This window comes from Sinocyclocheilus grahami, unplaced genomic scaffold, assembly GCF_001515645.1.
Source record: "Sinocyclocheilus grahami isolate Dianchi unplaced genomic scaffold, SAMN03320097.WGS_v1.1 scaffold102.1, whole genome shotgun sequence".
Classification (NCBI taxonomy): domain Eukaryota; kingdom Metazoa; phylum Chordata; class Actinopteri; order Cypriniformes; family Cyprinidae; genus Sinocyclocheilus; species Sinocyclocheilus grahami.
The window spans coordinates 1939979-1966731 of NW_015505281.1; the positions used below are offsets into that span (position 1 = coordinate 1939979).

The 26753-nt window shown below is 38.6% G+C and overlaps 1 protein-coding gene across 1 annotated transcript in view; it reads right to left on the reverse strand.

The window, feature by feature from the left end:
* kdm3b (lysine (K)-specific demethylase 3B) overlaps positions 1-25952 on the reverse strand; it is a 35147-nt gene extending 9195 nt beyond the window's left edge. Inside the window, exons 1-19 of the mRNA XM_016276479.1 lie at positions 25540-25952; positions 22199-22348; positions 21824-21937; positions 21578-21683; positions 19920-20056; positions 19743-19811; positions 18915-19643; positions 15598-16828; positions 12161-12365; positions 11859-12073; positions 10304-10456; positions 10077-10178; positions 9867-9994; positions 9510-9774; positions 5767-6014; positions 5149-5424; positions 4897-5068; positions 4683-4773; positions 1434-1618 (exon numbers count right to left, since the gene is read on the reverse strand). Coding sequence (XP_016131965.1) covers positions 1434-1618; positions 4683-4773; positions 4897-5068; positions 5149-5424; positions 5767-6014; positions 9510-9774; positions 9867-9994; positions 10077-10178; positions 10304-10456; positions 11859-12073; positions 12161-12365; positions 15598-16828; positions 18915-19643; positions 19743-19811; positions 19920-20056; positions 21578-21683; positions 21824-21937; positions 22199-22348; positions 25540-25686 — 4723 coding nt within the window. The 5' untranslated portion in view covers positions 25687-25952. The remainder of the gene's footprint in view (positions 1-1433; positions 1619-4682; positions 4774-4896; positions 5069-5148; positions 5425-5766; positions 6015-9509; positions 9775-9866; positions 9995-10076; positions 10179-10303; positions 10457-11858; positions 12074-12160; positions 12366-15597; positions 16829-18914; positions 19644-19742; positions 19812-19919; positions 20057-21577; positions 21684-21823; positions 21938-22198; positions 22349-25539) is intronic.
* Between the last annotated feature and the right edge of the window lie 801 nt (positions 25953-26753).

The window sequence follows — 26753 nt, forward strand, 5'->3', positions numbered from 1 at the left end:
GCTGCTGCAGAGTTAGTGCATCAGAGAAAACCAAGAAGAAGCGCTGCTGTGCTGTAGCCTCACATTTTTGGCATGTCTAGAACATCGGTTCTCAATTCCAGTCCTCGCGTACCCCCGCTCTGTACATTTTGTATGTTTCTCTTATTGCTTCATACGTTTGTTATATTTGACTGTAAGTGCCCTGCGAAGTGGACATTACCGGATATTCCTCCATGATTCCAGTTTGAAGGGAGCATATATGTTCCGTACAAAGGGCATTTAAGTGTGCGAGACGTGAATTTAAATTGTATTTATTTACAGAGGTATATTATGTCCCAATTCACGCTTCTCTAGTAAGTTTCGTTTGTGTGTGAAGACGCCGCAGGCAGCGGCGTAGCGCAAATCTGTAAATGAATATTCCGAAGAGAAGTAAACTTCAACGGATTTCCCCTGCTCAGGGAGTAGGGAGCAATGGACACTGTGTAGGGACCATGTCAATCGGAACACAGTTCATGCACTGAGCTCACTTCTAAAGCGATGATCTGAATCAGGTGTGTTAACAAAGAGACGTGCAAAACATGCAGAGCAGGGGTACGCGAGGACTTCCGAAAGCGGATGATGTCAGGAAACAGTGGTTGCAATTAATTTTTTAACTCTGTTCCTGAGCATTATAACCCCAATTTGCTATTGTGTGCTGCGCATTTGACTGAGGACAGCTTCCACAACACGAGTGAGTACAGTGCCGGATTCGCCCAAAAGGTTTTGTTGAAAGACGGAGCAAGGGGGTGTGGCAGTACTGAAACACCGTCTAAGCTGTTCACCAATCACAACGCACTGGGACAGCTAACCAATCACAACCCATTTTGTTTTTCCGGAAGGCGGCCCTTCATCAAAGCCGGAACTAATCGAGCCGTTTGTGCCAGGATGGGGAGAAAGGTATTTTAATAATGTAAATTATGTGAAAAATAATGTGTTTTTCGAACCACCAAGCATGAGAGCATGTTCTAGTACACCTCCAAAACAAAATCAAGACTTTGTAAAAGAGCATAATAGGACCCTTTTAACTATATCATGTTATGAATAAACTAAACATTTTGAATTTTTACCTCAGTGTGTTTCTTCTGAGTTTGTGTGTGCGGTCACGCTCATTTGTTCTGAAGTCTCGAGACAAACAGAGTGAGCCTCAGCGCGAGCTTGTATTCTGCTAACTTACTGCAATTCTCTCTGATGACGCAGTAACTTACTGCGGGGAAGAAAAACATCTTCGGTCTGTCCAATGATTGTAAACAGTCATTAGGTCCATCAGACTGAAGATATTTTAGCGGTAATGTGACCAAAAATATTTAAGACCCATCGAATCCGAACTTAAGACATTTTAAGGCCTTATATTAGGAAAATGTTATTGAAGACATTTTAAGACTTTTTAAGGACCAGCGGACACCCTGTTAAAGCGCTGTCAGTGTATTCCTCATAAGCAGTGGCGAGGATGTTGAATGCAGATCTCTTACCATAGGCATTGTACATTTTAGGACCCAAATCTGGCCGAACGAAGAAGTTTGGAAGACGAGAGGCCAAGTTGAGACGGCCATCTCTCTTAGTGTACTCTGGCAGAGGAAGGTTCTCCATAAGATCATCAAACCTGCAAACAGGAGAACATAAGCAAGCTAATTCATAAAAACTGGCTGCTCCCAAGCGAAGATGCCATAGGTAGTGTTCGACCGATATGTTGGCAAGGCCAATATAGAAGCTTTTTTAATTATCAGCATTGGCCAATCATTTTTTTCTGTTTGGCCAATATGTCAGAAATGGAAACTTTTATCTCGTCAGTGCACAGAACTTTTATTTTGACAATGCTGAATGCACAGAGCTCCCATAGTCCATCTTCATCATTTTACAGCAGTTTGTTTGTGTTTAATGCCATTCCAGCTTCTGTGGCTATTTTCATGGTGAGAAATATTATGGCTGAATTATAATCATGTTATTTTTGTTAAAAACTCCAAAACGTATTTGGCTTAACTCTGTGGAAAAACCTCTTCAAACGAGTTAAATGAATAAAAATAAGTTCTCAAAGAGTTCAAACCAGCACACACTAATAAAACATGCTTAATGGATTAAGGGATTCCATTATTTTACGGTCTCTGTATACCAGGTTTAATAAATTATGACACAGAGCTTTTAAACAAAATTGGTTAAGAGTATATGAAAATGTGGCTTTTCTATTGTTAGTGATAAAGGCAAACAGTGTAATGCTTCCTCATCTACTATCAGCATTCAGCAAATATGAATTTCATGATGTGATATATCCAGTTTGCTGCTATGCTGTATTCATGTAATATTCATTGTGTAACGTATGTAAAACCAGAGCTAAATAGTGTTATACACAACATACCGTAACTAAAAAGGCATTGCGATCAGCGTTGGGGAAAGTTATTTTTAAAAGTAACGCATTGCAAAATTGCATTACTCCATAAAGGAACTAATTATGTTACTTTTATGGAAAGTAATGCATTACATTTATTGTAATGCATTTTTGTCACCTGGGCTGGGCTTGCTTGTGTTTTTTAATAAGCTAAAAAACTATTTTTGGAAACTATAATCGTCCTTTCACTCCAAAAGTGAAATGAATAAGCATCAGGCTGAGGAGGAAAGTGCCTCTTCCTCTGCACCTCATTCCCAATTTATCTCAACACAGGGAAAAGAGAGCTGTCAGTCAATAAATAGAAAAACAAAGTAACTTAAGTTACTTGTTTGAAAAAAGTTACTCCGATATTTTCTTGTAAATGTAAAATTAATATGTTACTTTACTAGTTACTTGTAAAAAAAAAAAAAAAAAAAAGTAATCTGTTGCTCTGAGTGACACTTTTAGCACCGTTACACAGGTTCCCCTCACAACATGAGATGCTCTGAACATCAGGGACTGATGTTGTGGCATTACAAATGGCTTCAGAGACACAGCCTTTTAGAACCATTGACTTTCCTCCGAAACTCCCTGATGAAAAGAAAGGTTAGTCTAAGCGTTCCTGGTATATATGATCTGTTTCAAATGCTTAAACATAAGAGAGATAAAAAAAAAAAAAAAATAAATTTTTTTTTTTTAGTTTTTTTTAAAAAAAAAAAAAAAAAAAAATAATCTGTTAAAAAAAAAAAAAAAAAAACCCCAACACTGATTGTAGTGTAATGGAAACTTATATCTCGTCAGTGCACAGAACTTTTATTTTGACAAAAAATATTAGGGTAATATAATATAATTATTACGTTTTGAATATGGATATTTTTCTTACAAAAACGCATCGATTCGCTACAGGAGGCCTTTGTTCACCACCCGGAGCCATGTGAGACACCTTTTTTTTTATGGAAGGGTGCTTTTTATTTCACGTCTTTTGGACAGAAGCAATGCAACACCCGCTGAGTGCAACGATAGAGCTTGAAAGATCTAAGACAATTTTTAATATAACTCCGACTGGATTCGTCTGAAAGAAGAAAGTCTACACCTAGGATGCATCGGGGGTGAGTAAAACGCAGCCTAATTTTCATTTTTGGGTGAACTAACCCTTTAAGAATGACAGAAAGCCATATTTCCTTAGTTGCGTCAATGTGCAACAGCAGGACAGTGTGTGTTCAGCGCTCTGCTTCAGATCCCTGCATGAACATTGGCCTGCCAAACTTTATATACATTTTGATAACTTTATTCAATTTCTGTATTATCTCTTAATTGAATGCTACCGTTAAAAGACCTACTTTACCTAAAAACAGTTTTCATTTGTGTCTCTGTTTTGTATTTGTTCTTTTGTTTGTTACTTGGATCTATGTTCTTACTGCTATTAACAAAGATAAAATAACAACAAAATTACTATATCATTATAGAAATTGTTCTCGTGAAATAAAATCACTCATATTGTAAAATAAGATTCTGGTCATATTTCTCACTCCTAGCTCATGCCCAAGTCAAATGAATGCGATTTATTTCGTGACACGTGACATTTTTCACCATCTGAGTTTGACAGGTAATTGAGGTTAATAATAACCATCTAATTTGGCTAAATTACCAATGTTTCAAAGATCTATATTTATCGGCTGTATCATAGACTGGTAGTTGCTCACCACAGGCCTTTGTGGTGGGAGTGACATATGATTTTGTTTTTATTATTTTTAAAATAAAAAAAATTAGTAGATAAAACAATAATCTACGAATTCCATGTGCATCATTTATTATTGAATTACTGTTCCTGTTGTGTTATCGGTTCAGTAGTAGTATCGAGAGACTAGTCAGGTATTGTATCGAAGTCAAATTTTGGTACTGTGACAACACTAGCGTCAACTTGTAGAAACTTACCAGGTTGCAGCGTTTCTTTATTTGTGAAAAATACTATAATAGAATTACAGAAAGAAGTTGGCTTCTAAAAAAATCTTTACAGATGTATTTTTTATTAAGATCAATTTTTTTTTATATTTATTCATTTTCTAATGACAATCTAGTAAATATTATGCATTTATATTATACATTTAATTTAAGCAACTGTTATATATGTGTTTTTTACACATATCTTTAAATTAAACAGTGTGCTATGATATATATTGATATATTGGCTTCTTACTGCCCAACGGCCACCATGCACTCCAAAATACCGGCATCAGCAATAAAAAAAAAATCCACATCAGTCGACCACCAGGTATGGCACCAAATAACATGTCAGCAAACCTACCGAGTGGGCATCATGTCTCTGAAATCTTCTCCAGGAGGCCAGTCTTTAAGTTTTAGTACCATAGGTTGGCCATCTCCACCCTTCAACCGCTCTAGAGAACAGAGCAGAATATAATAGACCACCAGGTTAAAGTGGTTTCATAGTTCATGACAATTAAAGACGTTAATAATCAAATCAACAATAAAAAGATCCAGGCTTGCTCAGATGTACTCACTGGAAATGACCTGGAAGCCATCCCAGAAGTTTCGGACTTTGACATCAGAGATAATGGCGCAGTTCCTACAGTTGACCAGGTCCACATCCTGGTCTCCAAACTCCTTGCTGAAGGACTCTGGCTTCCACAAGTTACCCTTCAGCTTTTTGTGTATGCCTGAGACCAGCACAGGCTAAACAAGAAAAGGTTATTAGCATCAGCAGAATGTAAATGATCAAATAAATGCGCATCCATTTGATATTCACCGCTCACCTGTCCTTGTTTCCAGCACTCTCTGAAGATCTTCCAGTTGTTGGTGTTGCTGGGGTCCTGCAGGCAGAGCAAACGGCCATCACACAGCCACGAGTGTGAAGTGTGGGGGTCTAATACACTGAGACCCATCAAGCCCTCTCTGCGAGGAGCAGTCCCCGACTCGCCGCCTTCTGCTGACCCTGACGCACGTCGACCCTCTGCCTTCTTAGTCTCCACCACTGATGCAATTATATGATCCAGGAAGTTAGGAAGGCCTCCCTTCATTTTATCAGCCTGCTTAAGAGAGATAGAACAAAAATATATAAATAAAAACATTAAGAACATTTATTTTCTTATGTCTATGTCTCAACAACACTGACATTACTGTTCAAAATGTTGTCATCAGTAAGAATTTAAGAAATTAATACATTTATTCTGCAAGGGCGCATTACATAGATCAAAATTGGTAATAAAGACATTTGTAATGTTCCATTTAAAATAAACGCTGTTCTTTTGAACTTTCTATCTAGAAGAAGAATCCTGAAAAATGTATCATGGAAGCAGCACAACTGTTTTCAACACTGATAATAAGAAATGTTTCTCAAAGCATACAGATAAAGTTAAAGCACTGTCACGTACACCAGCAGTGGAGAACACTGAAGGGAAAGGAACACCTCCTTCGGCGGGACCCTGCGGAAGCTTCCCAGGGCCAGAGTTCAGCAGATCCCGGAGGCTAGTGCCCTCTGCTTTGGGTTGGGAAGGGCCAGCGCCAAGCAGCAGACTATTGAAGAGCTTGGGACTGGACCCTGAGGGTTTGGAAAGGGTGCCGAAGGAATCCAGACCAAATGGAGCACGAGAGTCACGACCCATCATGGAGCGCAGAGACTCTGAGACAAAACAAGAGGAAGAACCTGAGCACATTGTGTCTGCCAAGAGCCCTTGCAAAGATTTACCAAACTCAAGATTTACCAGAAAACGTTAAGTAGAGTGGTTCTAAAACATTGTTAACAGAACAAGATTTAGTCACATGTTTGTTCTTACAGGGTTGCAGACAACAAGGGGAAAAACAATGCCAAAGGCAAATAACAAAATGTTGCTGATGCCATATTAATCATGGGTAGCAAGATAAATAAGATCAAACTATATGCTGTTTTACTGCAAATTCATGCTACTTTTAATTAAAGGGGTCATATGATGCGATTTCAATTTTTCCTTTCTCTTTGGAGTGTTACAAGCTCTTGGAGCATAAAGAAGATCTGTAAAGTTGCAAAGACTAAAGTCTCAAATCCAAAGAGATATTCTTTATAAAAGTTAAGAGTCAACCACGCCTACCTAAAACAGCTCGTTCTAACACACGCAAGTACATGTCTACATCACTATGTGGGAAGATTTGCATAACGCCGCCCAAATGTTCACGCAAAGAAAGAAGGCATAACTTTTATTCTCGCTGTAGTATTGTTGTTGCCTCATCCATTTGATATTCACAGCTCACCTGTCCTTGTTTCCAGCACTCTATGAAGATCTTCCATGTTGTGAAGGCGCTGTGTGTTTCGTTATGAAAGTTAAACTACTTTGTTTGGTCTTCCAAAAGAGGACGATATCTGCTTCGTCATGCCTGGAGATGATCCGTGATGGTCGCTGAGGAAATACATCAACTTTGCACTGTGGATCGCCGGATCGGCTTTCACCGTGGACGTAGCGGAGTCCAGCCCGGAGTCGTCACATGTCCTTCCGGATGCTCCTTGTCGAAATCGCCGGCCGCGCCGTTCTCAAGCCCACCCACCTATGCTCACTCTAATCTTCCCGCTGTTCCTCACGCTAGCCCAGTGACACTGTTTCATTGTGAAAGCAAAACTACTTTGTTTGGTCTTCCAAAAATGGACACGACTAGAAATCTTTCTTTAAATTTCTTTTGAATGCATTTTTATTATTTTAATTTTTTTTTACCTGATTTATGCATTCTTTGTATTATATTTTTTATTATTATTTACATCTTTGTTATGCATTCCATGTATACAATTTTGTTTTTTTATTAACTATAAAATGGGTTTCACGTTACATTATGGTATTTTTCATCTGTTTCTCTGAAGAACTTTGTTCTTAATGTAAATTTAACAGTAAAGCACTTTGAGCTGCATTTCTTCTATATGAATGCTGTTCTACACATAAATTTGTTTATTATTATTATTATAACAGTTTATAAAAATAATAATAATTACCAAAATAATAAATACAATAATAAACATATCTCTGCTCAAATGTACAAAATAATATATACTACAGGGCTGTCAAATAAAAATTTTAATATTTGTCGAATTTAAAATAAAAATCCACATTCGAATGCAAAAATGTTTTATTCAAATTTTAGGTGTGTGCCAGGCAACGTTATCAGTGGCACACGAGATGCGATGATAAGCTGCATTGTTCATTCAAAATATTGCGGAAAAAGAGAACATCAATGTGGAGAAGATCTTGTTTACGGCAAAACCGTTCACACAGAACATATTTATCGCATTTTCTATAGGGACATCTATCAACATTGCACTCGCGTCTCGCACAAGAGAGCCGCATGTTCAGAAACCCCACGTAAAATTAATGCAAGTTCAACTTTTAAAAAAAACATGTCTCGAGACAAAAAATTAGGCCTACTCTTTGTGATTGGTTTTCAGTCCTTTATAATAAACTATACATACGTACACAATGCTGTTTTGTTTCTAATTGTTGAAGCAACTTAAGTATGTTTGGTTTTAAATATCATTATTTTAAACATAATGCACGTTTTTTCAAAGATAGTCGTGTTATTTTATTGCTTTGAATAAACGTGCATTAGTAATATTTTGAACGATTCGCCCTCTTGTGGCCTCAGGAGAGAAGCCAGAAACGTTTTCCCCCTCTAACTGAAATTAGGCCATTTAAATTAGAATATAATTCGAAAAATTTTATCATATTTAAGTACAAAATTTGAATTTAGTTTTTTGACAGCCCTAATGTTAGGGCTGTCAAAAAACTAAATTCAAATTTTGTTGTTCAAAAATTTGAAATTTGAAATTTGAATTTGAAATTCAAACTAATGCACGACTATCTTTGAAAAAACGTGCATTATGTTTAAAATAATGATATTTAAAACCAAACATACTTAAGTTGCTTCAACAATTAGAAACAAAACAGCATTGTGTACGTATGTATAGTTTATTATAAAGGACTGAAAACCAATCACAAAGAGTAGGCCTACTTTTTTGTCTTCAGGACCTTGAATTAACATTTGACCAAAATGATCATGGACTGTTATATATATATTATTTTTATATAGTATGTACTATATAAAAATAATATATATATAACAGTCCATGATCATTTTGGTCAAATGTTAATTCAAGGTCCTGAAGATAAACCAGTTGAGAACCACTGTTATTAAGCACCTCCACATGTGCCATCCACTAACTGTTCACCGCTCTAAACTTATCTAGTGTTACACACTAGAAGCGATTGTTATTATTCGTGCGAGTAGATACAAAGTCAATGCAAAGACACGAATAGAGGCAAATTTGTGCCGTGCGACGCGAATGACGCAAAATGTGTGACGCGTTTACCACGAATGCACGATATTTGCCTCAATCGTGTCTTTCGTGCAAGTTAAAAAATTTCAACTCGAGCGGAAAATTTGCATGCCAATCAGCAAAGAGCTTCTTGACACGTCCAGTTGAATCAGACAATGGAAGAGAGCATTATTGTAGCCGTCTGTCATTATATAGGTCTGGAGCATAGAAAACAATTAAAATCAGTTGTAGTGGTACAGAGATGCTGCTATCAATAATAAAAATAATAGTACCGTAATATCAGTGTATATATACAGTAGTAAAATGTAACACACATTTAAAGGTGCAATAGGTGATTGTCTTCAGAAACATTTTTTGTTATGCTGGTTGAAAGTCTCTTCACATCCCGATAGCAATCATTAAGTTAAGTGGTCTAAATGTATTTATATATTCTGTGGAAGGCGTAGGACCAAGAAGTAGGACGAAGAAATGTTCGTCCAATCAAAATGCTGGATCCGAGCGTTGGACGTTCGTTTTCAGTGCTATCAGGCTAAAGTTAGCATTTTCCAATATCTCCAACTGCACCTTTAATGCAGGATCCTAACATTACTCATCCTCCTCTGGATGGTGCTGTGAAACCAGACACGTCGGCGTTTGGCTTTCCATCGTATTTGGGACTTTTTGACAACAGGTACAAAACAGCGATTGTAGTTATCTCCACCATGGTTGATCGCGCTGTTTTTATTTGCGCGAGTGACACGAGAAACATCCCGCGAGTAATCTAGAGCGAGTAACGTGATGCGCATATTCGCTTCGCGTCTGGTGTGAACACATCATTAGTCTCACCTTTGGGCTCCTTTTGTGTGGCCAGGTCGGCCAGCCAGTGAAGGGCTGAGGAACTGCCCTTGCCATCTTTAGTGGCTGGTGTCTGGGCAGGAGCAGGGCTAGGAGTGCTGCTGTTTGTCCCACTGGAGCCTGACGTAGTGTCAGCAATGCCCGCCTCTTCAACAGGCTCTGTTTTGACTGCTACACCCGCTGCTGGTTCCCCGTTCGGACGGGTTGTGGCTGAAGTGGAAGTGGCTCCATTCCCCACACTGTTAGCTGCACCCGACTGCACCAAACATGAGACGCAAGATTAAAAAACACCTAAGAGCATTACAGATGTAATTGACTTTCAATCCAAATGTTTTGGAGATATCTTGCCTGTGAAAGGCCATTTGGAGCACTGGGCCGCACCAAAGGTTTGTTATGTCGACTAGTGCAGGGACAGTTCGCTTTGATCCCCCATTTACCTCTGGCTGCGTGTACCATGTCACCTATGCTGTACAAGGCTAAAGGGATACAAGGAGACAATAAAACTGAGCACCAGTTACTGTGATTTCATATATTTTTAATAGGGATAAAAGCACTAACCTGTTCCAGGTATAATTTGAGTGGGCATGAGGTTCTGTGGTTCGTGTGGCTGGCCTTTAGCACACTTCAGCCATGAGAACACCTCTTCTTCTGGACTCTCGTCTAGTGTAAGAGCAGAAGTGAGAGTCTGAGACATGCTGTAATGAATGTACATGATACAAGACAGTGCTCTTGTATCAAATAGGAGGATAGCTTCATGAATGTGGCAGATCCTTTGTCATATCTACCTTCAGGTGGCCTGTTCTTGCGTAGCCGGTAGCAGTCGAGACAAACGCCGAAACCGCATTTGCGACACACCCAGTGGATGTTGAACAGCGTTGTTTCACACACGTCGCACATTTCTCTCACTCCCCTCACAGCTCGCTTCCATGCCACTTTTTCTGCAAAATCACAGAGATTTTATACAAGTCCTTATTATAATTTTAAAATAGTCACTAGCTTTTTAGCATTTTAGTTTACATTTATAATACAAAAAAAGTTTTTTTTTTCTCTATTTAATAAAACTTTTTTTTTACTGCAAGCTTTTGTTTTTTAGTAGTAGTTTTAAAAATAATAACCTTGCTTTATATTAGTCCTGAAGTGTTCACACTAAAATAAGTAACACTGAGGTCCTGAAAGGTACTATATACAGTGGGGCAAAAAAGTATTTAGTCAGCCACCAATTGTGCAAGTTCTCCCACTTAAAAAGATGAGAGAGGCCTGTAATTTTCATCATAGGTATACCTCATCTATGAGAGACAAAATGAGAAAAAAAAAATCCAGAAAATCACATTGTAGGATTTTTAAAGAATTAATTGGTAAATTCCTCGGTAAAATAAGTATTTGGTCACCTACAAACAAGCAAGATTTCTGGCTCTCACAGACCTGTAACTTCTTCTTTAAGAGGCTCCTATTATTATAATTATTACTGTTTAATATAAGATTTTCATACATTCCTTACTGATAAGATAACATATGCACCAGAGTTTTCCCCTTTCCATTGAGCTTCATTCATAAAACATGAGTAGAATGTGAAATTCATTGAAAAAGCATTCATTTTAATGTGGCATTTCACCTGAATTTCTATGAATTATTCACTCAAAATTATTCTGCTTACATTTCATGAACGAGGCCTTTAATATTACATACACTGATTATGGAAGCTACATCCATTTAGCTACTAAGCAATTCATTCAGGTGTCCGTATGTTTTCAAGATGTTATATATTACAGAAATTGATATAAATTATATAAAATTAGACAAAAATATTTTTTTTGTCTAAAAACCTAATTAAAATATGCTAAAACATCCAGAAATGTTTCATTTAATTTGCCACCTTTTTTCTTTGAAAAAAAAAAAAAAAACAGGGTTCCAACAGTCTTGGGAAAGTCATGAAAAATGTATAAAAACATAAAACTCCATGTTCATTTTTATAAAGAATATACACAGTAATGTTAAGCTCTAAAACATTTCATGTGGTAGAAATCTTCTTTAAAATGTGAAAAAAATATATATATTAGAAGAGTCAGGTAAATTTGTTTAAAAAACAATAAAAAAAAGAGGGAAACTTGAACATTCAGCTCTTAAAAACTACTAGAATACTTTATTAACTGAAAACTATTTTAGCTGCTATTTTACTTTAAGTTTACAGAAATTAAGAGTGTCCATAAAACTAGATGGACTGGTGAAAATAGTGCATGTAAAATTTGGCATTACGTGATACTTTCTTAGAATTTATTCAGATTATAAATGATTTTGTGTGAACGAGCTGTAATCAGTTTTGATAAACAAAGAGTTACTTACGATGGGGCTCTATCATCATCATGGCCTCTTTCTCTGACATGACCAGTTGGCAAAACTGGTCACCCACGTTTGCTAAAATATATTTGGACGTGTCCAGGTCAAGTCCTTCGTGTACCGTGAGGGAGGGGAGCCAAAGCCCCATTGCCATGCTGTCACTCTGCTGCGGGCTCAGAAAGCCTTCCACGCGAAGGACTCCCTTCTTAGTGAAAGCCAGCCTGTTACAACACAAGTCAAGGTGTCAGTCTCATACCCTAGCCAAGAGTTAAGCTAGTCATACCTGTAGTTGTCTGAATCGTATTCACCTGCGGAAGTGGAAGAATCGGCAGGAAACGTTTGGGTCGTCATCGTCCTCGTCCTCGCGGGATTTCCTGTAGCGCTCCAGACGGCACTCGCGGCATTTGTGCAGGTGGGGCGCCACGTTAATGCAGGAGCCGTCTTGCAGAAAGGACTCTCCGGACTGCTTCAAGCGCCGAACCTTATTCTGGTCCTTCAACACGGACTGCCCCGCTACATAAATCACACACAAACCCAAAATCAGATGATTGTGAACATCGACTGATTTATCATATCGGTAGACTAGTGGTTAATGGCACTGCTGATACTTAGAGCAGGTGGACAGAACTTTTAAACAAAGACAGTAAACTAATGAAAAGAGTGCTGCAGGAATGACACATTTTTGTAGGCCAAACCTTGAAAAACTGTCTGTGACTTCTCTTATAAAACAGCATTTTTGGTGTAATGTTTAATGGCAAACATGTTGAAAATCAGTCGATGAGATGTTGATTCATTAAATGCCAAATGCTAACCTTGGAGGCTTGCCTTAAAGTGGTTTTGGTTGCTAGCAAGTGGCTAAATGGGATCGAAGAGGTTGCTGGGGACAATAAACGTCATCATAACGAACAGGTAAACCTCATCTACTCTTTATAATCGAGCTCTTACAAACTATTCTATCTCGAACTTTCAGGGAAAATGTTGAAATGAAGAACGCTTAATGGCGGTAACGCTGAAGTCATGTGACCATGGTGTAGTTCGCTAAAGGCCCCCGATATACTTCAAACGAAATCGAAGAACGAACTGATATGACGTCATTTCCGCAGTTCGAAACAGCTCACCAAAGCGAACTTTCTGGGGTTCATTTTGGTTCCTAAACATCTTTGAGCTTCCATTGGTCCATGGCGATTACGCAATCGGTGGGTGTGTTCTGGAACTCCACCTTCTTTGACGTGCAATTTTTTTTCACGGTTCGTTTCTCATTCAGCGGAGGTCAGGCAGGAGAACAACGTCTCCAAGTCACTAGCAACATGTGTCGAATAGCTGAGCTGGCACAAATATACCCGCACCTGTACGATCGCTCGCGGAGAGACTTTAAAGATTCAGAGAAAGCATTTAATTCCTGGAAAGAAATTGCAACGAAGCTTGGTGCCGACAACCCGGAGTTACAAAAAAAGTGACGTAGAGAAACATCAGATGCAAGTTCTCCAAAGCCATGAAAAGAAAGAGTATCGGTATAAGGTAGCAAGTACCAAATACATGTGTTTCAAATAAATGTTACACCATACTGCTGCTGCTGCTGTTGTTGTTGTTGTTCTTTCAATAAGCGAATTTAAAAGGTATACAATAAATGAAATGCCAAAAGAACATACAATAATAAACCTTTGTTTTTATCAAATCATGACACCACATAAAATATAAAAAGGTGTAATTTATCCAGTTTAATAAAATAAATGAACACTAATAAAATAAAGTAACAAACAGGTTTGTGCTATTGAGATGACTCCAATATTTTTTCCACATCATGCTAAAGTTTTCAGACTATGAGCCATTTACACATTCAAAGACTGATATTGCAAACATGATACTTGACTCTGAACTGCTGCTAATTATTATTCTTTTGTCTATAATATTCTGACCATTGGTACCAGTCTCACACCTAAATACACCATTGCATCTTTATTGTGTTTAGGGCATATGCACGAGTGTCGCGACACATGTTTACATTAATCTACACCCCGCCTCCTGCAGAGCAGGGGTGTTGGAATGTTCGAAAACAGTATACCGTCGCTCAGCCTTTTCGAACTTCTTTTTGTCCCCAAACGAATAACGAAAACGAACTTCGTTTGAAGTATATCTGGGGCCTTAATAGTGTACCTATAGTTTTTTTACTTCTGGTGACTGTATTTAGACTTAAAAATTTGTCGGTTCAGTTTCACTTTAATTTAACAACAACAACAACAACAACAACAAGTTCCAAACATATTTCTAAATTAAAAAAAAAAAAAAAATTGGTCAAGAACATAACCATTTTGTCATTAAAAACAAAACAGAACTATTTTAATGACTGCAACAGCAGCCGTGTAATGGGGAAGAGAGAGAGAGGAAAAAAAAAAAAAAAAGACACAGGCTCTAGTCGGACTTGGGCCGAGAATTCTGATAAGCTGTCAGACAAGGGCCGGGCTAGGACACGAGCTTTTGGGTCAGGGCCAGGCTAGGACACAAGCGTTTTGGGTCAGGGCCGGGCTAGGACACGAGCGTTTTGGGTCAGGGCCGGGCTAGGACACGAGCGTTTTGGGTCAGGGCCGGGGCTTGGACACGAGCGTTTTGGGTCAGGGCCGGGCTAGGAAATTAGCTTTTGGGTCAGGGCCGGGCTAGGACACGAGCGTTTTGGGTCAGGGCCAGTCCGACAGCTTATCAGAATTTTCGGCCCAAGTCTGACTGGAGCCCGTGTCTTTGTTGGGTCAGTTGTCCAAATCAACTTCTGCTAGTTTAATGACGGGAAAAACGGTCGGCGTGCCCGGTGCATGGTCTAAAAGGGTTGTCCCTATTCTCTTAATGAGTGATGGGTGTGTTTTGGGCATAAAGTGCAATAAACCAATCAAAGAGTCTCATCTCCTATTCCCTTTAAGAGCCAGTTGTGCTCGTGCCATGGCGGATTTGCTATTTAAACAGCGGAATTTGCAAGCCCAAAGACAGAACGCGTCTCCAGAGAGGAAACGGAGCTGCTTGTGCGCGAGCAAATAGGTAGCCTAATTCTGATACATGCAATGACTATACATTATGACATGTAGGCATTTTTATATTTATGTAGCCTACACAATAATAATATTTTACATTGCAATCCTTTAATTTTTTATATTTGGCATGTTTGTGTGCTGCGTCCCTGTGTGTGTAATAAGCAGAGTGTACGCGCGCTGTGGACCCGCCTATACTAACTCATTCTTAATATATATATATATATATATATATATATATATATATAAAATATTAATAAAATAATAACATTTTTGACAGTAGTAATATTCCAAAGAAACTTGTAAATTTGTAAAGAAACTTACACCGGAAAATGCATAAAAAAATTCAATGGAGTTTGGGTGTCACCCGGTGACTATTTTTGGTAGAGCGTCTAAATAAAATCTTTAAAGTTTTATAAAGTTTTTTTTTTTTTTATTGGGAACATAACTTATTTAGACATATGACTTTAATTTTACAGCGCATTTAGATTAAAGGACATTGTCAAATATTTATTTTATATAAAATACATAATTTTGGAAAAATTGAACTTCTATATCTTACTTGTACTTTCATTTTTGTAAATGTTTTTTTTTCCTTTTGAAATGGTGAAAAGAAAAATTCTGGATTCAGTATAAAGAAACTCATACAGGTTTAGACTGACATGAGGGTGAGTACTAACTCAGCTGAACTAACTGATGAAGTACACAGCATGCAGTTGTCAAGCAGTTACCTTTGAAGGGTTTGCTCCGCGGCCGGCTCTTAGCCGCAGGCTGGGTCTTGTTCTTATCCTCACCAGCTGCAGGAACCCCAGGTTTCTGGCTCTGGCCTGAGTTGTCCTCTGCCTCGCTCAAATCAGACAGGTCACTGTTGCTACTGGACTCTGAATCCCTTTTAGTGGACTGACTGCGTTCCTCCAAAGAAAACTTGGTTTGGTCGAAAAGCGTAGCGACACCTAGGCCTTCGGTGCTGACGCGGATTCCCGGGCTGCCGTCTGAACCTTCTTTGTTTGGTTTGGACGTCTGTTGTCCATCCTGGGCAGCCGGAGTGAATGATGGAGTGGTCGTGAGAGCAGGAGCAGCGAATTGGGGGGCTAAGATTCCCTTAGGAGGTTCTGCCATGGTGAACAGGTTTGGTTTGGCATCTCCACCAGGAGGATCTTGACTAAGTAGACCGGAGCTGCCCGAAGGTGAAACAGCAGATGCGGACAGCGCAGATGACGACTTTGGGGTTGACAATGCACTAAAAGGGCTGTGCGAAACAGCTCCGCCGTAAGCGAGAAATGGATTTGTTTCCTTGGTGGCCTGTAGAAAAAGGTTCTCGTGAGTTTCTGAAACCTTGTTGCCAGCAAGCAGACCAAAACCGCTGACTGGACTCGAGCTGTTAACATTTCTGGCATTGCCAAGGCCACTGGTTCCTAATCCCAAAGAGGGTTTCAGAGCCTCTACAGAACTCGCAGCTTGACCTACGGCTGAGGGAAACGTGGCTGGGAGTTTGCTGTGCACCTCCCCCACCGCTCCGAAAGGCTTGTTCATTAGGATCCCATTGCCTGCAGGCTTGATATCAGGCACTTTTGGCTGCTCTTTCATTGGTGCCAGGCCACTAGCAGGTGCTGAACCAAACAGTCCAGCGGATGCAGAAGCCACAACTGCCTTTCTTAAACCCTCGGAGGGAGCAGCAGGCTTGAACAGGCTGGGCGGCTCCTTGTTCAGGCACTTGGACAAGGACGTGAAGGCCTTTGACTGGCCTTGTGTGATGCTCTGGTTCTGAGACATGATTTGGAAGAACAGGTTCTGTGAGGGATCAGAGTCTTGCCTCTGCGACTCCTTCGCAGCTCCAAAAGGAAAGCCAAAAGGCTTGTCCTCCTGGGAAGAACCGTTGGCCTGTGTGGGAACATCCCCAAACACTGCCTCACTCGACTGTTTACCAAATCCTGCAGCAGCTAGAGCGGGGGTCTTGGGGCCCTGAAATACAAATAAGCCAAATAAATGACGGTCAAAGAGTAATAAGTGTGCCCACAAAAAGGGAGGGGAAAAAAAGGTTAAAATCAGTGCTGTTATTATTATCTAAAACTTTTAAAATTTGTTTTTGTGAAATGAAATAAATCTGTAATAAAATAAAATATAAGTATTAGATGAAAAAACTTAAAAAAATTAGAAACTATGCACTGGTAATAGGGATGCACAATATTGGATTTTTGCCGATATATCCGATATGCCGATATTTATCAACTCATTTTGGCCGATAGCCGATGCCTATATATTTCCTTTTGTTTGGAAACAACACCAAGTCTCTCCTGTGCAGAAATTATAAACAAAATATTTTTAATTTTGGTTAGTTCTTAATAAAAACTTGTTAGAATTAAATAAACAATAATGAAGCTTTTTTTTATAATGACACTACATTGAAAGCTTTGAAAATAATTATAAATCAACTACTGTATATCTCAATCGCTGCATTTTTTTTTCAGAAAGATGCAGTGCTAAACTTAAAATATTAGTAGATGGTCCAAGATAAAAGAGTTGTATAAATTCTGATAAAAATTATTTTAGAGCTCATAATTCATAAAAAAAAACATTACACATTAATGAATAAATCTGCATATATAAAATTATTTAAATTTACAAGTGTCATGATTGTGATTTTTTTTATTCATGTAAGATAGCTTCTGACCTTTAAATCAAAACACACTCGTGATTTTATGACATTGATACTGCTTTATTTATTCAGAAACAAGCTTCTTAGTGATGTGTGTACTTCACTTTCATTTTGTTACAAGTAGGCCAACAGTGCCCCCCTAAGTAAATATAACTCCTAACAAAATGGGCATTAGGACCAGGGGGAGGCTGCCATTGCACGGCTAGTGACTGTTGACTCTCGCAAACCGAACGCATCATCTTGTATGTGCATTCTCAAATTAAATGCAGCAATCCAAAACAGTGAATCTAATCATCATTCAGGCAAAAGTTTGCTTCAAAAATGACCACACTGCTGACGTGACCTAATCACTAGCACACCCTGAGCGCGTGCGAGTTAATCCTCTTATCGGCAAGACATATCTGCATCATTTTTAATATCGGGCCGATGCCGATATTTGCATTTTAAGCCGTTATTGGCCGATTCCAATATCGGTCCGATAATATTGTCCATATCTAATTGGTAACTAACTGGAATAAAATAAGATGAAGCACTAAAATTACTAATACTGATATGAAAATAAATAGAATATGAAATGGCTCAAAAGAAAATGAAATGGCTAAAAAAAAATATTAAATGACAAACCACATAAAATTACTCAAACAAATTAAAATAAAACCAAAAATAATAATAAAAATAAAATAATAAAAAAATAAAAGCTAATTCAAAATAATAAGCATTATAAAAATATATAAATAATATTAAAATAACACTGATTAAAAACTAACAAAATTATTTATATTCATGTAAATTTTGGGGTTTCATGTGAATTTTTTTTTATTTAAATCATGTTATCACAGTACTATACTTTCGAGGAGACAATTTTTTACATGACTTCGATTTTTTTTCTAAATGTTAATGTTATTTAACAAAACTGCTTCACAGTTTTTCTTTTCTTATGAAACAATAAATCATTAAACATTTTTTGTTTTTTAATTAAAGACTTTTTAAAATTATTCTTAACAATTTAGATAAAGAAACACATTCACTATTAACAAGGAGTTTTTCCTTAATAAGCTCCTAATTTGCTGTTTATTAATAGTTAGTAAGGTAGGTGTTAAGTTTGGGTATGGAGTAGGATTAAGGGATCTAGAATATGGTCATGCAGAATAAAGCATTAATATGTGCTTAATAGTGCAGTAATAGTGAGAAATTATCATTAAAATAGAGTTTTACCAAATTATGTAATAATGCTTTTTTTTTATTTATTTTTTTTTACTTTATTTCCACCCACATTTTTTAAAACAAGAATGTTTTAAATTTCAGAATCAAAACTCATCTCAGAAGTGGTGTTTTTTATTTGTATGTATGAATTGCAAAGTCCAAAGTAAAAAAAAAAAATCAGTGTCCTACCTGGCTTGCTTCTGGAGCTGATCCCCACATACTGGGCTTTTGGTTTGCTTCTACAGGAGCAGAGAGAGTCACACTTGAAGCGTTGTCTTGGGAAGGTGATGAAATGGTCACAGGACCTGGAGACACCAGGGCAGCTGTTTTAGGATACCCTGAAAGGACACCTCCCTCCTCCCTCTCGGCTGCTGGGAGTGTGGGAGACGATTTAGGGGCAGGGGCCCCGGGCACCAAGCTGGGCATTTGACCCAAAGAAGGAAAAGTGTTGGAAAAGGGCGATGGGGCAGGCTTCAATGGAGGTGGTGTTGGAGTGGACGCAGGAAGCACCGCTGATACTGAAGACGATATCCTTTCTTGGTTCGGGACAAAACTGCCATTCTCCTTGACAAAACCTGTGCTCCTTATGTGGGAGTGCTCCTGCTGAGAGGAATTGCTGTTGTTAGAAGAGTCTTGACTTGGCAAAGCTACTGGACTACAAGTGCTCGTCACCCTCCCACCTACGCCACCCCCTCCGTCTCTTCCCTCCACTACTCCCTCTCCCGGCATCTCTACGCATGTTACCATAGCCTCAGCATCGTTGTTGGAGCCATTGGCATTCTGGCCGTCAGAGGCGCCCTCTCCGGCTCCTTTAAAACGTTTCAGAGTAATGTCTTCATCTCCTTCCGATGCTGTCCTGCGCCGCCGGCTGCCCTCACCTTTCCCACCGTCGCTCACTTTCTTGCGTCGATCTGGGCTCTGTGACATGGCAAAATGACCCAGGCACATCATCAATTACCAGACTTAAATTAGACAATTTATGATTTAACAACACTAGGAGACAGAAACCCAATGCACCTCTTCTAATTGTTCCACAGCAAGCATCACATGAATAACCCGAGGATCGACGACTTGTGTCTCTTCACCCTGAAACAAACCATGATTGACACACTGAAGTCAGCTTTTATTATCTCTAACCCATGAATCAGATGAACAGCAACATTGATTCGATTCTAAAGAGACAAGAGTACTGACTTTCACACGGACCTGGTCCATGGTAATCTCCATAATGTGTGAAACAGGATCATGCTGAGATACGAGTCCCAGGGCCCAGGGCTCCTCAAACTCCGGCTGGTACACCTGCACTCTCCGACCCTGAATAGTGTAAGATCCTGTCCAAGATATGAAAGAAGTACAGCTTAGATTATCAGCTTGTCAGTTAAATAATAAAATACTAAAGATTCAAGTAAACAGGGAGACCCCCCCCCCCCCTTTTGTATGTTTGACCCACATATTTTTATGTTCAAAATTAGCTGTACAGACACAATAAAAAAAAAAAAAAACATTTCTGTCATGACTGCTTGTACATTGAGGTGCAAATTAACCACAAGTAGTACATATACATAAGGTATCCCTGTGATGGGATACTTATAAATAAAATGTGTTTCTCACACTTCTTTTCATTGCTGCAAAAGCCTAGTAATTGAGATAAAAAAAAAAAAACTAACAACCAAAAATATAATTTCACACACTTTTCAACCTTTCAACTTAACTTGAAAAATAAACAGTTTAGAAGACGGGATTCAATTTCGAGTAAACTTGAAATAAAAAGTAAAAAGAAAACGGAGTCTTAAATTTAAATGAAAGTTTAAATGCATTTCATATGTCACGTGTTTGACAAGCTACAATAAAGGCTTTCTGTTGTTTTTTTACCCTAACTCTTTAGTGTTTTTATAGTGCTGATTTTTGGCAAATTGCATGGAAACCGATGGGGATCTCAACATAAAAGTCATAATTTATGTAAAGCCTTTGCAAAACACATCTATGTGTCGAATCTTTGAATGCACATTAATGACCCTAAATGGGAAATATTCACAAAAAATGAATGAATAAATAAATAGTTTAACGAATATTTCAAGCTGTTAGAAAACCAAGTCTGGGTCAAATGGAGGACAACAGGAGGATTAAAAGCATAGTACACACAAAAAGTAAAACTTGCAGTTCATTTACTCACCCTCAGGCCATCCAAGATAGGGATGTAACGGTATGAGAATTTCATATCACGATTATAGTGACCAAAGTTATCACGGTTATCAATATTATCACGGTTTTGTTCAAATCAGATGAAAACGTTCAAAAAGAACTGATACACACACTGAAAACATTTCAATAAGTTTTATATTTGAAAATCAACAAACAACTAATACAATTAGCAGCTATATGCAATTTTTTTAAGCATAAAAATTAAATGAACATTAACATGAAGCCCTAATAATAATAATAATAACACGGTTTTGATGATAATTAAATTTTAAACGGTAATACTAACCGTCAGTGCATTTTATCGTGAAACCGGTAATCGTTCCATCCCTAATCCAAGATATAAGTGACTTTTATTCTTCAGTAAGTAGGTAATGTTGTAAACTGGAGTCACAACAGTTCCCTGTTTTTGACTCTCAAAGTGATACATTTTATGAACCACCAATGACCACAGTTTCAGCTAAAAATCTTCTGCATTGTATTACTGAAGAAAAAAGTCACTTAGATCTTGGATGGCCTGAGGGTGAGCAAGTTTTCCTTTTTGGGTAAAATAAAAAAAATCCTTTAATATCTTGTACGACTTCCTTTCAGGCTTTGCACAGGTAAGTTTACTCAAGCACATTAGAGTCTATTAATAGTTAAAAGCGACTGACGTTTCCGCAGGATCTCCTGCAACTCAGAGTCACTGTGCCAGCTCCTGATGGCAGCTTGAAGGGCCAGCTGCTCTTGTAGCAAAGAGTGTCCAAAATCTTTTTCAGTCTGAAGAAAGAAAGATCATTCCTTATCTTTATTTATTAAAGATATTTCACCTATTTCAATTTGAACCTTTCACAGTGAAAAAGTTCTGGTTTTGTACATGCAAAAATATGACAACGCAGATTTTAATGACAGTTACCAACCTCAAAAGTGTGCAGTGAACTCCCATTAGGGAGAAATGCCAAAGTTCTTGCACCAAAGAACTCCACAGGAACCAAGGATCCCAAACCCACATGGTCAACCAGCGGTTTGAACATCTGAAGTTTGAGCCAAAAGACAAATGGCTTTCAGGAAACCAGTATTGGATGCACAAACGAGTGAATATAAACCAGAAAACACTATATATTGCCTCTTAGAGATCCAATCTAAAGACAATTTCCAAAAGCTTTTGCTAACCATAACTACAAAGCATGAACATGCCAGACATATGTAGATGTAGAGCAATACATCTCAACCCATATTAAGAGTCGATTTACAGAAGAATTATGGAAAGCGGTGCAGTGTGCATCTGTACTCACCAAGGCTGGCCACTGAGCAGCGGAGAGCGATGGGTCGCTGCAGTTGGCCCAGACGATGGCACTCTCCATGAGAACGGCTCGCACCTCGTCCCCGTACACCTGCACCCATGAGCGCTGCCGCCAAGGGCTGTCGTCAAACTCTACAAACACCTACAAAGAAGACGGACGGTTGACAACTTAAGACAAGTGAAATGCTGCTCTCTACAAGCACACTTCAAAGTTTTGTATGAGCCATCTGTTGCAAATGGATATTACGGTAATTAGCATAACAACACCAAACTTTTTTGTCTTATGTACCCCAAACCGCCCCATCATAAGGCTCAAACCAGAAAAATACTCCTTTTAACTCAAATTTCAACACTGTTTTTAATATTTTTTAAATATCTATTATTAAAACACAGACTCACCAAGACTTCTCTCAAAAATAAAGTAGTATTTAAGAAATCAGTTTATATTACCATTCAAAAGTTTGGGTTCAGCAAGATTTTTTAAATGTTTTGAAAGAAGTCTCTCATGATTGCCAAAGCTACATTTATTTGATCAAAATACAGTATCAACAATAATATTGTGAAAAAATTACTACAATAAAAAAAAATAAAACCTATTTTCAATTTGAATATAATTGAATGCAAAGCATCATCATTACTTTAGTCTTCAGTGTCACATGATCCTTCAGAAATCATTCTGATATGCTGCTTTGCTGCTCAAGAAACATCATCACCAATGTTAATAAAATGTTTGTGCTGAATAATATTTTTTTCTAGAATGATTTAATAAATGCTGTTGTTTTGAACATTCTATTCATCTGAAATGGAAATATTTGTAACATTATACATGTTGTGACTGTAACTTTTGATCAATGCAATGCATTCTTGCTAAAAAAAAGTAAAATTATCCAATCTTTTGAACCATAGTGTACACACATTTCACCAAAAGTGTCAGCCACACAAATAAGTAACAACAGACAGACTACTTCATTCCTATCAGATCACAAACCAATGGTTAAAATTAAAATTAGATCACACCAATATACAACATAAAGCCTGCATGTGCATATATGTATATACATATACTTATCTAACGCAAGCCATACACTTCATATAGGCTTACTAAATGTCTGCTGTATTTCATTGGTTCTAGTACTCTATACACTGACCATAAAATTAACCTAATTTAATTTAATCCACGAATAATAACTGATAATAAAAATCACCATAAAAGAATCAACAAAAAGATGATTAATGAAGTTTGTCTGTGTAAATATGAACACCAGCACATATTTTCTATGCATTTACAGTGCCTTGCGAAAGTATTCATACCCCTTCCTTTTTTTCATGTTTTGTTATGTTGCTGCCTTATGTTAAAATTTAAAACTAAACATCAGTCAACACTCCATACACCATATTGACAAAAGCAAAAACAGAATTGTCACAACTTTGTGAATTTATTAAAAATAAAAAACTGAAATAAGTACATTGCATTAGTATCCATACCCTTAAAGGGGTCATATGATGCGATTTCAAGTTTTCCTTTCTCTTTGGAGTGTTACAAGCTGATTGTGCATAGATAAGATCCCTGAAGTTGCAAAGACTGAAGTCTCAAAACCAAAGAGATATTCTTTATCAAAGTTAAGCGACAAGCATTGCACATAAGCATTTGGCAATTATCTGTCATTCTTCTCCTCGCCTCTTCACCTCTCAAGCTCTGTCAGGTTGGATGGGGGCAGACACACATTTTCAGGTTTCTCCAGAAATATTTGATTGGGTTCAATCCCAGGCTATGGCTGGGTCACTCAAGGACATTCACAGAGTTGTCTATTAGCCACTCTTGCTGTGCTTAGATTCATTGTCCTGTTGGAAGGTAAACCTTCTGCTCAGTCTGAGGCTAAATGATCTGGACTGGGTTTTCATTAAGGCTATCTCAATATTTTGGTGCATTGAGCTTATCTTCTGCTCTGACGAGTCCCTCAGTCCCTGGCACTGAAAAAACAGCCCCACAGCATGAGGCTGCTACCAGCTCACTTTACTTTTGGGATGCTACTCTGCAGGTGATGAGCAGAGCTGCTTACCTTCAAACATTATGCTTGGAATTGAAGCTCATCAGACCAGAGAATCTTGTTTCTCAGAGTCTAAGGGTCCTTTAGGTGCTTTTTTTTGTGCAAATTCCAAGTGTGCTTTCATGTGTCTACACTGAAGAGAGTCTTGCCACAATGCCATAAAGCACAGATTGTAGGAGTGTTACAGTGATGTTTGTCCTTCTGTAGGTTTCTCCTGTCTCCACATATGAACATGGAGCTCAACTAGAGTGACCATCAGGTTCTTGGTCACCAGTCTAGACAAAGCCCTTCTCCATCAGTTGCTCAGTTTGGCCAGGAGGCCAGCACTAGGAAGAGTTCTAGTTGTTTCAAACGTCTTCCATTATAGATAATGAAGGCTACATGATTCTGTGAACCTTCAATGCAGCAGAGCTCTACATGCAGTTCTTTTGACCTCAGGGCTTGGTTTTTGCTCTGATATGCATTATCAGCTGTTAGACATTTAATTAAGACATGTGTGCCGTTCCAAATCATACCCATTCGATTGAATTTGCCACAGGTTAACTTCACTCGAAGTGTAGTAACATCTACAAGCAATATGAATGTGCCTGAGCTAAATTTGAACTGTCCCAGATAAGGGTATGAGTACTTATGCGATGGAATCATTTAAGTTTATTTTTAATAAATTAGCAAAGATGTGAAACAACAGTTTTTTTTGCCTTGCCATTATGGTGTATGGAGTGTAGATTGGTGTGGAAAGAAAGTAATATAAAACAGTTTAACATAAGGCAGCAACATAACAAAACGTGAAAAAAATGAAGGGGTATGAATACTTTCGCAAGGCACTGCATCCATTTACTCAGAATAGCAATACACCATTTATAAAGGCTCTCATTCCCCCATCATATAAAATGAATATTACACGCCATGAATAATGACCTTTCCCTTTGTATTCAAAGATAGTATGTTTAATTGATTTGATAGATGCATTTACTGTGTGGGACGGTTTTTAATCACAATGGGTCATTTACTAAGTCTACTGCAGTCTTAAACTAGTCAGCTGCCAGACTAGACAACATCAGTGACCCCAAAAAACACCGTCTGAGTAGTATATCTGCAGCTAGCCACTTAGCTAGCTAGCACCCAAACACACATTAGATGTTCACTTCACATCTCTTCCTCATTTCTCACGCAGCCTAGAGTCATAATTCAGCTTTTCACACTGACACTGCAGAATGCGTCAGCGCTTGTTCTCACGGGTCGGTATTGTTTTGACGGTGTGTTGTTGTTGTTGTGTCGGTCTCACCTCCATCCCCGGGCTCGCCAGCCCGATCACACTGACCGCCCGCACGGTTCCGCGGAGCCAGGCCGCCTGCTCCACCGCCGCCGCGGAGCTCCCGTCACCGAGCAGCAGCAGCAGCCGCTTCCCGATCAGACCGAGCGAGTCCCCCATATTACAACCACCATCAAGAGACCGACTTCCCCCGGAGCTCGGCTGAAATCCGCGATCAATCGTGCCCAAACTCAATCAGTGATATAGCCACATATGAATGACTGCACGCGATGCATGCGGGATTCGCATCGGCAAACTGAGACGATTAAGAAGCGCTTTGCTGGGTATGTGCGGTGTTATTGTTCGTGCTACAGCCCCTTGTCCTCATCCGCCATTTAACGGTGCAGTAATCAAACGCACCCCTCGTACTGCTGCGGGACTGCGCTCCGCTGGGTACCGGGGAAATGGAGCAGCGCCCTCCGCTGGACACTGTACGCGCCATTCACCGTCAACGCACTGCTCTGGAGGTCCCAAACTCTCGCGAGATTTGTATGAGTCGCGCAGCAACGAGACGAGGCGTCCGCGTTGCCAAGAATGGGCAGTTACACACTTACACCAGTTTCAAAATATGTTTTTTTATTAGGGAGAATATAAAGCTGTATTCGAATGGTACTAAATACATTCTAGAGCATTTCTGTAGATATGTTGCAGTATTTTTTATAATTAACATTTAAAAATAGATCACGTTTATTATGCTGTTGTTGTGCTGCTGGCCGTAGACAGAGAGAGAGAGAGAGAGAGAGCGAGGGAGAGAAGTAGACAGAGAGAGAGAGAGGGAGAGAGCGAGGGAGAGAGAGAGAGAGAGAGAGAGAGAGAGAGAGAGCGAGAGTTGAGACAACGGAAGTTCGGAACGCTTGATTGTCACGTGATTCGAGTAGTTCCAGGAAGTTCATGGCGGGCGATTGGAAAACATTGAGTTAGAGAGACAGAACTGCGATTTTTGGTAATTAGTAGACTATAAAGTAATTTACTACATACGTAGTATATATATATATATATATGTGTAGTTGTATCAGTGTTGTTTTTAAAATATTAAATCCGCTCATATTTGAGGCTATCCTTACCTGCCTTGTTAACATATTTTAGGCTGATGTTACCATGGTAAAAGTCCAAAAGTCCATGTTTGCTATATAAACGACATAGTGGTCTTTTACCAAGGTAACTCCGGCCTCTCTATATAAATATAA